Raw genomic sequence first — 15673 nt, forward strand, 5'->3', positions numbered from 1 at the left:
ATGGGGTTTTCTAAATATGCAATTGTGTCATCTGCAAGCAGGGACAATTTGGCTTCCTCTTTTCCTAATTGAATACCCTTTATTTCTTTCTCCTGCCTGATTGCCCTGGCCAGAGCTGCCAACACTATGTTGAAAAGGAGTGGTGAGAGAGGGCATCCCTGTCTTGTGGTTGGCACTCTTTCGGAAGACGTGGAAGGGTATGTGGAAGGATGCTGGCAAGGTGTTTGATGAGGAGAGTCAGAGCCCTAGAGCGGCTCTTCTGCAAACAGCCGGGTAGAGTGTCAGACCGTGAAGTTTGTGTCCAGCCTCTGCCAATATTCTTCTCTTTCTTCTTCCCCTCCCCCTCCCCTTCTGCCTCTCCACCTTCTACCTCCAATTTCTCCTCCCCCTCCTCCTCCTCCTTCTTTTAACAACCTTTTAAACATACAGAAACCAGTCTTATCTTCTAGGCCATATAACAACAGGCTGTGTGCTGGATGTGGTCTGCAGGCTGCAGTTTGCAGACATCTGCCCCGGATAAATGGCTGGCCTGGGAAATCCCTTCTGAGAAGGATGAGGTCTGTTATGTGTGTGTAACATTGGGGTGTGTTACATGTATGTACTATGGTGTATTTAACATGAGGAAAAGTAATATTAAAAGGACAATAACCAAACATTTTTCAGAACAAATGAAAGCCATACATAATCACGTTGTGACAAAGCTGAAACACTGAAGACAGAGAATCTTTTTTTTTTTTTTTTTTGAGACAGGGTCTCACTCTGTTGCCCAGGCTGGAGTGCAGTGGTGCTATCACAGCTCACTGCAACCTCTGCCTCCTGGGCTCAAGTGATCCTCCCACCTTAGCCTCCCAAGTAGCTGGGACTACAGGCTCGTGCCTAATTTTTAAATCTTTTGGTAGAGACGAGATCTCCCTATATTATCCAGATTGGTCTCCAACTCCTAGGCTCAGGTGATCCTCCCGCCTCGAACTCCCAAAGTGCTAGGATTATAGGCATGAGCCACGGTGACAGCCTAACGAGAGAACTGTAAAAGCCACTAGAGAGAAAAGACCATTTGCCTACAAGGCTGACAGTTATACTTTGGCATGCTTCTGCCCCTACCACAATAGAACCCGCTGGCAGAACCAATGGCAGGTGACAGAAATCAGAACCGAGACTGTGGTGTATTTTAGATGCAACAGTGTGACAGGCCGGATGATATGCAACAGTGTGACAGGCTGGATGATAGATTCATAGGTTAACTACATTTTCTATTTGCTATGTGCTTGAAATATTTCATGATCTTAAAATGTTCCTATCTAAAATATAAACAAGGTGAAAAGAGGTTAAACTGTGGGTTCTGAGCATGCAGAACATCTAATGCATTGAAGCAAGTCAGGTGTGCGCTCCCGCGGGGGTGTCCTGTGCTGCAGATGCTGCCTGTGGGGTTTCCACGCACCCATCGCCCCACTCTGTTAACCGCGTCTTACTGCAAGTAACGTGGTTCTTTGCGTGGGTCCTCCCCTCTGCGCTCACCCAGGGCCTGCTGGAGGGGCTGGGCCACTCATGTCTTCTAGAGCAGCGCTTGGCCAGGGATGACAGGAGTGGAGGAGGAACACCCAACTCCCTCTCCCCTCAGTTGGCAAGGCTGCCATGTGTCCCACACACTACCGCAGAGGTCGCAGAAGGATAGTGCCTGGGCACCCACCAGGGCAGCCTGAAGAAGGCACGTGGGCTCCTTTCCCTCACCGTCTCGCTTCCCCGCTCTCCCACTAGGGCTCCCAGGGATCACCTCTCAATACATCACTCACATCTGAATCCTTGATTCAGGCCCGGCTTGGGGCCCCTGCCCTAGACAGCGTGTGTACGAATGCTCACACGTGTGTGCCCGGCCCTCAGCTCCCGCCAGGTCTTCTTTCCCCAAGATTCCACAACGTGGCATTTATTCTGCACACCTGTCGACCCACAACAAGACTATCATCACTGTTGACCATAAGGAGGAAGAGGGTCCTGGGTGGCGATATCCCCTGCAGGGAAAGCCGATGGCAGGCAGGAGGAGAGATGGGGAAGGGGCTGAGCATGCGGAAGGCCTGGTCACGGGCGGGGGTGGGAGGCCTCATCCCAGGGGGGCCTGTTTACAGGGTGGGGCATTGCCAGGGGCCTGGTTTCCGGGAGGGGCTTGTCACAGGGGGGCTGGTTGCAGGGAGGGGGCCATCGCAGGTGTCCTGGTTGCAGAGGTACTGGCCACAGCAGGGTGTGGTCGCAGGGGGGCCTGGTGTTGGAATGACAGAAGGAAGCTGGGCATGTGGAGAAGGAGCTGGGCAGGTGCCTGGGCCAGAGGAGACCTGGCTGGGAATGCATGAATCCTGGGAACTGACTGTGGAGGGGACTCTAAAATTAGCTGGCCCACGAAGCTGAGCCAAGGAACAAATTTACCCAAAGTGTCTCAAGCCCCTCATGGTCTCTGGGGCTCCTGTGGACCTGAGGCAGGGTGAGGAAGGCTGCATCTGGAGGTGGGGGGTAGGGGTACACACAGCAAGGAGCGTTCCTTGGTCTCTGAGTCAGCATCAGAGCAGGGCTGAACTGGAGGGAAGGCGGAGCCACAGCACAGACGCAAAGGGAGACGTTTGGAAAGATGCCGTACTCCTCGGTAATCTTGCAATCACGTTTCAGGTCACGAACTCTCTAAAAGCAGGCTTTGCTTCATTTCAGTGAATGTGAAAATATACAAAGGGCCTTGCCGGCCACCCTTGACTGGAGTTGCCCCCAGCTTCCTGAGCTTCTCACATTGCCAGGCGCTGGTACAGAGCCCAGCCTTGCAGGTGGTGAGGAGGCCCTGCAGGGGCACATTCTCTCTGCGTGTGTGTGGCGGGAACATGCCATGCCTACACTCTGCCATCCAGAGACTCAGGTGTGGCCAACCAAACATGAAGCGTGGTGTCACCTGCCCCCTTGCTTAAGGGCCAGGAGCCCCGGGAATGCCCTAGCCATAGGAGAGTGGAGGAGCAGAACAGGTCTGTTTGGAAAGGATTTCTCTCCTGAAGCAGGAGTGGGGACAGCAGCTCTGCGGTGCCTGCTGTGGCTGGGCCCTCAGACATGTCCACATCTGTCATATCCAGGAGGCCCTCCTTAGACCATGCCATTCACGTTCAAGGTCAGAGCATGCTGTACATCTGCCCCTGCAATCTCCTCGACAATGGCAGGAAGGTGTCTTGGACAGGAGGCTTTTTCTCGTTTCACCAAGACATGCATCAGGCCAGAGGCGAGGAGGATCAGGTAATTGTAACAACTCTGTGAGATACATGTTAAACACTCCGTTTTACAGATAGGGAAACTGAGGCTCAGAGAGATTGCTAAACCTGACAGAGCCAGGGTTTGGCTCTGAACGGGGGCTTACACCAACTGAAGATTCTGACAATTTCTGTAAGATGCATCTCAGTTGAGAGTGCAGGAGCCGCAGCTGAAGGACCGGGGAAAGGAGGCTATAGGGGCACCAGGAGACCAGCACCACAGCAGGGCCTCCTGAGGTTTGCAGGTTTGGAGCATGGAGTGGGAAGAGGGAAAGAAAACCCACAGGTGGACTTGAGACTTTGTTTGCAGATGAACTGAACTGGGTGGTGGCAAGAAGCTCTCCAGCTCTCCTGGAGATGCCAGGTCTCCAGGCAGGGATCGACATTTCAAAGGAAGGCGCTCTTCATTGGGGATTGGAAGGCAGCCTCTGTACCCTCTCCCCTCGGGTGACCCCTCAAGTGAAACCTGGTGGTAGACACACCTGCCCGGCACCCACAGGTCAAGGCCAGCTTCTCTTTCAGGACAGAGACTAGAGATGTCCAAGAAAACCCACACAGGTGCTTAGCTGAATCTGCCAGGTCCTCCAGCCATATGTTCAAACAGACACACAGGACCAGCAGACCCTAGAGTAAGACCAGTGGCCAGAAGGCAGTCTGGGGTGGACAAGAGCTGTGGAGAAAACATAGCCCACCGTGCTTTCTGACAAGTTGTATCAAAAACATATTAATTACTATCCCCAGAGAGATTTCAGATTTTGTATCCATAAAATGAGAATAGGCTACTATAAAAATTTTTTGAAAGAAGCAATCTGAGGATAAGAAGGAGTTCATGAAAAAACTAAAATAGAAGGAAAAGTCAGGGTAATCTTTCTGAATTCATATAGCCAAAGGCGAAGAGGTAGAAAACTCGGAGTAATAAAATGGTAATATCTAAAGGCATATTTTGAGTGGGTATCATATACTCTTTAATCATTCACTCTCCAAGTGAGAATTATAATGATCTCCATTTAACAGATGAGAAAACTGAGGAAAGAGAAATTAACTAACTTGGCAAAGGCCACATAGCTAGAAAGTTTCAGAGCTGAAATACAAATGCAGATTGTGTGGTTCCAGATTCTGTACTCTAAACATAATATTATATTGATTCTAGAACAACCTAGGAGGGCAACGTCTGTCTAGTAGAAGTCCAGAAAAACCCAATGAGTGATACCACTAAAGCTGTGCTAGGGGGTAATTTATACTTTTCAACATATGTATTAAAGTTCTTGAGAGGCAAATTAAACCCAAAGTAGAAAGTAGAAAACAAGAAATAATAAAGGTAAGAGCAGAAATTAATGAAATAGAAAGCAAATGTACAATGAAAAGGATCAACACATCCAAATTTGGTTATTTAAAGAGCAATAAAATTTATAACCCCCGATAAAACTTGAGAGAGAGAAAGAACAAATAGGAAAGTCAAAATGAAAATGGAGACATAATTGGAGAAACTGAAGACATTAAAGAAATAAAAAGAGGAAATTATACACAAGTTTATGTTGATACATGTGACATTTTAGATGAAATGAACACATTCCCAGATAAATACAACTTACCTAAACAGACACAAGAAGAAATGGAAAATCTAAATAGTCCTATAACTATTCAAAAATATTAAATCCATAATTTAAACCATTCCACAAAGAAGACTCCAAGAACAGATGTCAGTTCTATTGCCATTTAAGAGAGAAAGAATGCCAACCTTATAGAAACTCTTCCACAGAACAGAAAATAAATCTACTGTCTTAACAAAATTTTGAGTATACAGTACCATATAGCTGACTATAGAAACCATGTTAAACAATAGATCACTAGAACTTACTCATCTTGTGTAACTGTAATTTTATAACCATTGAACAGCAATTTCTCATATCTCTCTCTTCCCATCCCATGGTAACCACCATTGTGTTGTCTACTTCTACACTTTTAACTGTTTTAGATGCCTCATAAAAGAGGAATCATGCAGTATTTGTCCTTCTATGACTGACTTGTTTCACTTACCATAATGTTTTCCAGATGTATCCACAAGAGAAGAAATTTTAAATACATAAAACAAAGAGTTCATTTCTACAGTATATAAAACAATTCCTGCCACACAGTAAGAAAAAGGCAACTCAAGAGAATAATGGGCAAGACTCAAACAGGTACTGCTCCAGAGAGGACATCTAAATGATCAATAAATACAGTACTTCAGAAGTTGCCAGACCTCCCTCATTAAGAATCATGGAATTGCAAATTGAAATCCATGAGTTACCGCTGCATGCCCACAGAATGCCTCACATCCGAGAATGACAGCATCAAGTGTTGGTGAGGATGTAGAGCAACAGGAACTCACACACACTGCTGTTGGGAGTGCAAGTTAGTCAAACCACTTTGAAAAGTTTGCATTTCGGCCGGGTGCAGTGGCTCAAGCCTGTAATCCTAGCACTTTGGGAGGCCGAGACGGGCGGATCACAAGGTCAGGAGATTGAGACCATCCTGGCTAATACGGTGAAACCCCGTCTCTACTAAAGAATACAAAAAACTAGCCGGGCGACGAGGCGGGCGCCTGTAGTCCCAGCTACTTGGGAGGCAGAGGCAGGAGAATGGCGTGAACCTGGGAGGCGGATGGCGTGAACCTGGGAGGCAGAGCTTCCAGTGAGCTGAGATCCGGCCACCGCACTCCAGCCTGGGCGACAGAGCTAGACTCCGTCTCAAAAAAAAAAAAAGAAAAGTTTGCATTTCTACCCAAACTGAATATATGTATACTATATGGCCCAGCAGCTTCAGTCCTAGAAGTATGCCAAACGGAGATACTTGCACAAGTCACAAGACACACGTATGAGGATGTTACATAATGATGCACCATAGCCCCAAGTTAGAAACACCCCAAGTGGTCATCAATGGGAGACCAGGTAAAGGAATTGCCATATGTTCCCAGAGCAGATACTATACAATGGTGGACACTGGTAGCCTTCAGCTGCACACATCAACATGGATGAATCTCACAAATGTAATGATGAGCAGAAGCCAGATGCAAGTGAGTACATCTGTGTAATTTCATGTGAAAAATGCAGGCAGCATGCAACTGTGCTTAGCAATGCATGCTTAGGTGGCAAAACTATAAAGGGAAGGAGGTAGTCACCTCAAGAGGCAGGATGTCAGTGACCTTTGTGGGAAGACGGCTGTTGATGGGCTGGGCTGAAGGGAAGTTCCGGGGAGTCAGGACTTGGGTGCTGGTCATGTGGGGTTTGCTTTGTGATAGTGCATTGGACTGTTAGGTTTGTGGCACATTGTTATATGTGCCACACTTGACAGTAAAAATGATTTTGAAAAAATAAAACTGTTTCAAGCGTATCTGTCAGCTTTTAGAAAGTTCACCCCATGTGTGCTGTGCCCATGCACACATGCATGAACTCATGTGAGTTCTGAGTGTACATACATGTGCTTGGCATGCACACATGCATCTGAGGGTGCAAATTCATGTGAGGTGGAAGTGTACACACTTATATGTGCTGTGCCACGCAAATGTATCTGAGTGTATGTGTACTCATGTGAGCTGTGCTTGCACTCACATGTGCTGTGCCGTGCATACATGCATCTGAGTGTGCACACACATGTGAGCTGTGAGCACACATACTTGTGTGTGCTGTGCACATCCTTCTGATGTTTGCCTTGCCTGGGTTTGAAGGGCCGGGCTTGCTGGTTTGGGAGAATTTGCAGAGAAACCTAACAGTCCAATGCACTATCATAAAGCAAACCCCAGATGACCAGCACCCAAGTCCTGACTCCCCAGAACTTCCCTTCAGCCCATCCCATCGACAGCTCTCTCCCCACAAAGGTCACTGACGTCCTACCTCTCAAGGTGATTGCCTCCTTCCCTGGCATTTCTGGGCAGACACAGGAGGTCAAGAAGGTGATCCGAGCTGAGGTGTCAGGGCCTGTACCCTGCAACGTGTGAACAGTTGTCAAAGGAGAATGGCGGGTTAGGGAGTGTTTTGCAGATCAACCTGCGACCTCTCCTCTGGACCCCAGAAGGCAAAAGGGAGCTCTTCGGGGACAGGAAGTTGAGTGCGGATTGTGACCACTGTGTGGGGTGATGATAAAACATCAGAGGAGAGGACTTGGGCAGCTCAGGGAGAGGGCAGCTCTCAGTTGGTGAGAGGTGAGATAAGGGCTCTTTTCCTCTAGGGAGCCATGGAGGGTGGCTCCAGAGCCCAGGGAGGAGGGATCCCTTCTTCCGAAGTGAGAGGAGGGAGTGGGACAGAGGCAGGAACTAGCGACGTAAAGAGGAGAGGGGGTTTCCCCTTGGAGGTTCTCCTGCCTGGGGTGTCCCTGGAGCCTGGAGAGGTCCTGGGAGAGGGGCTCAGTGACAGCTGCATGGGTGCAGGGCAGTACATGGGCTGCTCCTTCGGAGGGGATATCTGCAGAGTGAAGGTTGCTCCTCCACTTTCAGAGAGGATCCTGAGTCTTAGAGAATCAGTAGCTATGAGGAGAGTGGGGCCATTTTCCTCCCATCCCCACCTCTTCTTCCTACATCTTCCCATGCCTGGCATCCTGGCCTTCCTGGATACTGGATTTTGGGGTTTGCTTGGAGTGACATGGCAACATGGGCCCCAGAGTTATAGAGCTGAGATGAACTTTCAAGCCCACGAGTCTCATTCAAACTAAGACCCATTCACTGAACACCTGCTCTGCCCTGGCGCTGGGGTTGGCTCTGGGGACATGGCTGGGGTTTAAGCAAAGTTCATGAGCTCCTGGAGCCAATATTTCTAGGGGGTGGGGAAGCAAGAAGCAGTCAACATCCAGAGGAACAAGCAAATAAGCCAGAAACCAGAGACCACGCGGGCCCTCAAGGGTCCCCAGGCCCTCGGCGCGGGCAGGGTGGGGCTTCCTGGAGGGAATGAAGTTGGAGACCAGCTTGAAGAGCAGGTGCGGTTCCTGTGGCTGCCGTAACAAATGACCACGAACCTCGCCGACTAACACAGCACACACTCCTTCTCTCACAGTCCTGGAAGCCGGAGTCTACAGTCAGTCTGTCTAGGCTAAGGTCAAGGAGTCAGTGGGGTGTCTCCTTCTGGGGGCTCTGAAGGGACCATTTCCTTGCTTTCCTTGCATTCCCAGCTTCTAGAAGGTCCTCTGCATTCTCAGCCTCCCCCACAGAGCCCCCACCTGTCGCTCCATCACCCCACTTTCTAACGTCTGCTGACTCTTTCTGCATCCCTCCTATAGGGACCCTCATGTCACATCAGGCCCATCCTACAATCAGGGTCCGGCTATTTGCCTTGATCACATATGCTAAGTCTCTTTTGCCATATAAGACATTCCAGGGCTCCGAGGGTCATGACATGGATGCCTTTGGAGACCATTCTTCGGCCCAGCACAGAGGGAATGGTCAGGAGGAATGAAGCAGGTGTGGGTGCCAGCCCCAGGCACTCCTCTACTCCTTCAGCTCTGACCCATTCTGAAATTTCCATCTGTGCTCCTCTGTTCTGAACCCACTTACCCCAGAGGGAGCAGGCAGGGACTCTGGAAGGAAGATGTGTGACCCACAGGTGAGCTGTGGGAGGCAGGGCTGCCCTCCTGGAGGCACTGGCTGGGCCCCGCGTCAGGGCCGTGGAGGTCTGTCCTGCAGCAGCTGCACCATGGCTGCCTGATGGGACAGACGGAAGCCCAGCTCTGGTGACCTGGAGCCCAGTCACTGGCTCACGTGTGACCTGGAACAGGTCCTCACCCTCTCCAGGCCTCAGTTTCTGCCTCTGTCATGTGGGGTGTTGGGACATGGGGACCTGTGCCTGTGGGATTCTAGGTGTTCACTGAGGACCCAGCCTGGGGCAGGGCGCTCCTCCTGGCGGGCGCTGGCCTTGTGAGCATGCTGTTTACATCTTCATGGGACACACGGAGGGGTGGGTGGCGGCCCAGCAGCTGGAACTGCACAGGAGCCAGAGGGTTGCACAATGGCGGGACAGCAGCTGGCGGGTTCTGCAAAGGTCGTTTTTTACGGAGTGCAGCTGGAGAGGCAGCCAGGGAGGCAGCTCCTCCCGGAGCGGTCAGGTCTCGGGGGATGGGAGGACAGAGGTCTCAACCTCCCACTACGACAGGGCCAGCTGGGGTGGGTAAAAGGGTGACCCCCCACCAGGGGAGGGCTGAGTGTCACTGTCCCTCTTCCTCTGGAGGTGGCAGCCACAGGCCTCCTGGATGCAGAAGCCCAGAGCTGAAGGCCTCCAAAGAGGTCAGCTCGAGGGTGTCAGAACTGGGACCACAGCCCAGGCCTGCTCACTCCCAAGCTCAGAGACCCCCGTCCCACCTCCCTGCTTCACAGATGGGCATCCGGAGGCCATGGTCATTCGAAGCCAGGGGCAGAGAGCAGGAGGGTGGTAGGAGGCAACATCTCGGGGGCACATTCTGGCCTGGAGTGTGAAGAGTGTGAATAGGATCCTCCTCATGCTGTTTAATTCAGTGCTCACATAGCCAGTTTATCTCCTTCAATGGAACCCAAACTGTTAAGAAAACAACATCACGGGCCGGGCACGGTGGCCGTGAGCCACGTGGAATCCCAGCACTTTGGGAGGCCGAGGCAGGTGGATCACAAGGTCACCTGGCAACATGGTGAAACCCCATCTCTACTAAAAATACAAAAATTAGCCGGGTATGGTGGTGGGCACCTGCAGTCCCAGCTACTTGGGAGGCTGAGGCAGGAGAATCGCTTGAACCCGGGAGGCGGAGGTTGCAGTGAGTCAAGAACACACCACTGGGTGACAGAGTGAAACTCCATCTCAAAAAAAAAAGAAAGAAAACGACATTATCTCCATTTGACAAGTGGAGGAACCGAGGCTCAGAGGGTCATCTGAGCTCAGCCTCCTGACCTCACAGCCCCGCTGTGCTCCTCAGGCCCCCGCAACGGATCTCTGGACTCCGAAGCCAGGCTGCAAGGTGAACGCGACCCAGACAGAGCCAGGAGAGCACAGCCCGTCTGTGAGTGAGCGGGTGGGTTTGTGGTCCACTCTCCCCTGAGGCATTTGCGGGGCAGACACGGGGTTGAGAAGGTGGTCTGAGCTGGAGTGTCAGGGCTTGTCTCCCACAAGGTGGGAACAGTTGTCAAGGGAGAAGTGGCTTCATGTGATGGGCACTGATGCAGGGACAGTGTGAATGGGCAGAATCCCCAGACCCAGTTCCCCCAGAACCCACAGGACCCCAGAAATCACTAGAGTGACCCCTGACCCTTCAGATTTGGAAGAGCTGTGGGAATGGGGGTCATGGTTTCCCTGGTGGCCCTTGACACTCTCCCAAGTGCTCGCCTCTCCAATAATTGGTAAGGTCACAGCTCTCTATGCCCTCTTCCCGACCTCAGCCCCCCAACACCCAATAGGCTCCTCTTAGCCAGGGTCCAAAGACTCAGGGACAAGGGCCTACTCTCTGGGGCCACTGTGTGTGTGGAGAGCCCAGGCCACAGGTGGGAGTGAGAGCAGGGCCTGGAGGGTGGACATGGCTGCCTGAGCCTGGCAGGTGGATGGAAGCCTAGATGCGGCCAGAGTGGCTCGGGGCGTGGTGGGGGTGGCCCACTCTGGGTGGAGCAGAGGGTTGGGGGCAAGTTCACAGCTCCCAGTGCTCCACTTCCAGCTACTCTAGGCAGTGTCCCTGGACCTCCTGCTCGTTGAAATTGCTCTCTGCCTCAGTTTACCCATTGCCGGGTGGGTGGCAGGGAGGGTGAAATAGCACAGATGTGGGAAAGGGTTCTTCATGTGACCAGACATGCACAGTGGGGCTTAGTGGGAGCTCCCCGTAAGCTGGGTGGCTTCCCAAGTGCTACACCTGTCACCTTGCATCCCGGGGCAACCAGGAGGTCAGCGCAGCAGAGCCAGCCTTCCTGTTGGACAGAGGCAGAGGCCACGGCAGGGAGAGGGACATCTCTTGCCCAAGACCATGAAGCTGGAAGTAAGTGGAGGAGCCAGGACTTGAGTCGGGCTGCCTGACTCGGAGCCGGCCCTCTGCCACATGACCCTGAGGCCTGGTGTGCCCCAGTGCTCGGCTGTCATAGAAACCCTTTAAAGGCCCGTGTCTTTGCAGGTATACCCAGTCATGTGTTAGATGGATCCCCAGGAAGAACCCTGGCCAGTGGTGGGCAGGCTGCCCCAGTGCCCTGCTGGCTGAGAACCATGTGCTTGTAAACTTTATTTTCCACACAGTAGAGAAACATACAGTACAAGCAACACTGGGAATCTGTTTTACAGCAAAGCTCACAAATGCCCCTTAAGACACACTTGTTCCCTGGATGAGGGGGTGATGCCCAGGAGCCCGCTTGCCTCTGGGCGGCACTTCCATACGAGCAGCTGCTGCATCCCAGAGCTGCGTGGGAAGGGGAAGCCGGCTCAGTCCTCACACCCCACAGTTCCATGTCCACTGTCCTCTGCAGGCCGCCCCATGACCGCCTTGGGTTCCCCAGGCAGCAGCCAACTTCCCACGTGCTCCCCGTGGCCTCCTGCCTACCTGGGGAGGAAAACCTCACAGCAGGGTGGGGCTCAGCTCCGCAGCCAGGGGGCATTCACTCAGTGCCTGCTCCGGGCTGGACCCACCACCCTGAAGGGATCAGATGTGACCTGTCCTCCAGGGACCCCAGGCTGGCAGGCAGCAGCCCCGGCCCTACAGCTTGGTAAGTCCTGGGGCAGAGGGAAGCTGGGGCCTCAGGTCAGGTGGGCGTTTGTCAGTGGGGAAGAAGTTTGGCAGCCCAGACCTGCAGTAGGAGGGGCAGGAGCAGGGGGTACTGCAGACGGGTGTTCACAGGGGCAGAGGCGGGAAGCTAGGAGAGGAGGGGACCTCCAGGGAAGGCAGTTTTGTGAATATCCCAAGAACTTGGAAGTGACTTTCAGGAGCATCTGTACAAGGGGACGTTGGGCTTCCCTCCCTGCATTGGGAGATGGATCCAATACTCCCCAAGCGGAAATTTGGGCCCCTGGCCAAGCCCAGCCTCCACTCTGCCCCGGACAGCCAGGAGAAGGCTGCCGCCCTGCTGAGGACCGACGGTGGTCCTTCGTCCTGATCTCGGGGAGCGGTGCCCTCTGTTATCTGCAGGCTCTGGCGCATGGCACTGGAGGAATGCGCCCCCTCACATGACCACCTCCGGTGCGATGCTGAAGAGGAGGTCATCGTTCCCCCGCCGCACCTCCAGCAAGAGAGGAGACTCGGTCAGCACGGCCTCCTGCAGCTCACTCGAGTCCACCAGAGGACGCCCGTTGACCTTGACGATGATGTCACCATCTTGGATGCCGCCTCTGCCAACAGGAGAGACGGGGTCATCACCCACAGCCTCCACAGGCACAACCCAGGATGAGGCACAGTCAGGGTCAATGACAACATTTCAACAAAAGTCGTTTCGATGGGAAAGGATAGTGCCCTGGCCCCAAAGCTCTCACATCAGAAGAAATCCAATGTCACATGACAGGCAAACGACCTTTCAAACTGCTTCTCCCATGCCTCAGAAGGGAGGGTTCAAGCTCCTGCTGCAGCCCTTCTAGCTGGGCTAGGCACTCTGTCCCCTTGAGCCTCAGCTTTCAGGTCTACAGTCCTATGTGAAACGTGCTTTGCAAATTACAAAGGCCCAGGAGTAGGTTCTGTTGTTACCGCAGTTATGAAGACTTCTATGTGAGAGGCAGAGCTCGCGGGGCCGGCCTTCCTTCTGCATGAGGCTCACTGAGACCTCCCCATTGCCAGGAAGGAAGGTGATGGTACCGTGCTCAGCTGCATGGGCACCAGCATCAGGACCCACACATGCCGGCTGTGTGACCTGGAAGAGTAACTTCTCTAAACCTCAGCCCCTCCATGTGTAAAATGGGTAAGGGCAAGAGCCTGCGAATCCCTGGCTGCAGTGAGGATTAACTGAGATGATGCGTGTGGAAAATCTTACACCATCTCAACAATTTTTACTGCAGGCCTGCTGTGGGCAGGGCACGTGTGCCATCTGTGCTCATCGCAGAAGGTCACGCAGGGCCTCCCACCCTCAAAGCCTAGCCTCTGAGGACGCACAGTACAGTTGGCCCTTGAACAATGAACAACATGGGTTTGAACTGTGTGGATCCACTTATACGTGGATTTTTCCCAGTGCAGATGAAGACTGAGGCTAAGGAGGGGAGGCAACTGGTTCAGAGCCTTTCCTGGGGGTGGGTCAGCCATGCCAGCATGTGGTAGTGTCGCTGCACGCCTGCCTCAGCCTATGGTGTTGCAATGCTTAACATTTCTCTAGTACTGGAAGACTTCAAAGAAAGCAGTGCTTTATCCATTTCATCTACAAAGTCTCCTGGATGTAGAAATCCCAGCACTTTGGGAGGCTGAGGCGAGGGGATCGCCTGAGGTCAGGAGTTCAAGACCAGCCTGGCCAACATGGTGAAACCGTGTCTCTACTAAAAATACAAAAAAACTTAGCAGGGTGCGGTGGCGGGCACCTGTAATCTGTGATACTCAGAAGACTGAGGCAGGAGAATCGCTCGAGCCTGGGAGGCAGAGGTTGCAGTGAGCTGAGATTGCGGCACTGCACTCCAGCCTGGGCAATAAGAGTGAGACTCTGTCTCAAAAAAAAAAAAAAAATAGGCTGAATTATCTCCATTTTACAATGAGGAAAGTGAGTTCCAGAAAGATCCAGGACTCAGGCTGGTCCCCAGCTGGTGAAAGAGTCTGGCTTACAGTGGGCTCTTAGCCCAACAGGTACTCCTCAGTCTCTGCTTCTTGAAGGAAATGACATTGTGGACTTAGGATGGATATGGTCAGGGCTCTAGGGACCATTCAGCTCTCCAGCCTCCCCTGGCTTAGCAGACACACTAGAATTCACCCGCCCCTTCCCCGTCACTTTGCTGGGAAGCTCAAGGTCACATGAGGTCAGTGGGGCAGTCCCAGCCCAGACCTCACACCTGCCCCATGCCTCCAGCAATCTCCCCGTCTCCTCTGGCAGAGCCTACCTCTGAGAAGGCGAATTCGGCGCAACTTCTTGCACGTAAATTCCACTGCTGACCTCTGGGAAATCTGGGTTGCTGGCCTTCAGCTCATCCACCAGGCTGGAAAGAGTCTGCTGTCAAGGCCCCCTCCTCTGAGCCTTTGCCCAGCTCCCTAGTGTGAAGCTGCCCCTCCCTCCCTCCAGCACCAGGCCAGAAGAGGAGCCTCCTCTGGGCCCCCACACTGCCCTGTCCCACCACTGGCCACTCTGTGTCCCCTACCAGATGTGCGTCTCAAGAGAAACATGGTAGGGATGGCTGGTTAGAAGCGTGAAGAGAGGAAAGAGTGGGTGGACAGGTGTGAGGAGGGGCGGAAGGACAGATGGATGGATGGAAGAAGGAATGATGATGGGTGGGTGGATAGAAGGAGAAATGGACAGACAGGCAATGCTGAGTCACGGAACGGACAGACGATGCTGAGTCATGGTATGGCCAGACAATGTTGAGTCATGGAATGAACAGACAATGCTGAGTCATGGAATGGACAGACAGAAGACTGGACAGAGGTGGGATGGACAGAAAGAAACAAAAGATAAATTGGTGTACTGAACGTTGATTATAATTTTTTTTAAATGTCACCCCTAGATTAGCAGAGTTGGTGAAACAGGAGGAATGACAGCTTTAGGGACTGTGTAGTTTGAATGGTCGCTTGAGTATTCTCGAGTTCTTCCTAAGTTCCCAATGCAGTGACCTCTCTCTTCTTCAAACCTCAAAGCTCAACTTTGCATTTCCAGCCTCCCTTCTATCCTGCCCCCGCTTCCTCTCCCTCAGCCCCTTCTTTCTTGCACTCATTCAGCATTTCTAGGCACCTGCTCTGCGGTGGACCTAGTATTGGGGCAGAGTGGAGGAATGAGCAGGTCACAGTCCTTGCTGCCAAGGAGCTGACAGCCGAGGAGGCAGGATGGGGTGAGGCAGTCCCACCACAGGTGATTCCGACACAGCAGGATGAGTTCAAGGCTGGGGAGGGAGGCCAGGGCTCTGTGTGCTACGAGGAGGCACCTTATCCCACTTGAGTGTCCTGAGAATGCAGAATGGTGTGCCCCCAAATTCATGTACACCCAGAACCTCGAAATGTGACCTTGTTTGGAAATAGGACCTTTATAGATGTCATTGGTTGCAGATCTTGAGATGAGACCTTCTTGGTTTAGAGCGAGCCCTAACTCCAATGATGGATGTCTTCATAAGAGAAACAAGAGAGAGATGTGCACAGAGATATTCAGAGAGAAAGAAGGTCAAGTGAAGACAGAGGCAGAGACTGCAGGGAGAGAGCCACAAGCCAAGGACACCTGGAGCCAGCAGAAGCTGGAAGGGGCAAGGAGGTAGCTTTCCCTGGAGTGTCAGAGGCAGTGCAGCCCTGCTGACCCCTTGACTTCAGACCTCCAACTTCCAGAGAACTGAGAGGGAACACAT

At 52.5% G+C, this 15673-nt stretch overlaps 1 protein-coding gene across 1 annotated transcript in view; it reads right to left on the reverse strand.

Annotated features, from left to right (window-relative positions):
* Positions 1-11432: 11432 nt before the first annotated feature.
* HTRA3 (HtrA serine peptidase 3) overlaps positions 11433-15673 on the reverse strand; it is a 38312-nt gene continuing 34071 nt past the window's right edge. The window contains exons 8-9 of the mRNA XM_033213605.1: positions 14231-14326; positions 11433-12553 (exon numbers count right to left, since the gene is read on the reverse strand). Of these exons, the coding sequence (XP_033069496.1) occupies positions 12388-12553; positions 14231-14326 (262 nt within the window). The 3' untranslated portion in view covers positions 11433-12387. The remainder of the gene's footprint in view (positions 12554-14230; positions 14327-15673) is intronic.

Source organism: Trachypithecus francoisi, unplaced genomic scaffold (genome assembly GCF_009764315.1).
Source record: "Trachypithecus francoisi isolate TF-2019V2 unplaced genomic scaffold, Tfra_2.0 Lachesis_group1, whole genome shotgun sequence".
NCBI classification, from domain to species: domain Eukaryota; kingdom Metazoa; phylum Chordata; class Mammalia; order Primates; family Cercopithecidae; genus Trachypithecus; species Trachypithecus francoisi.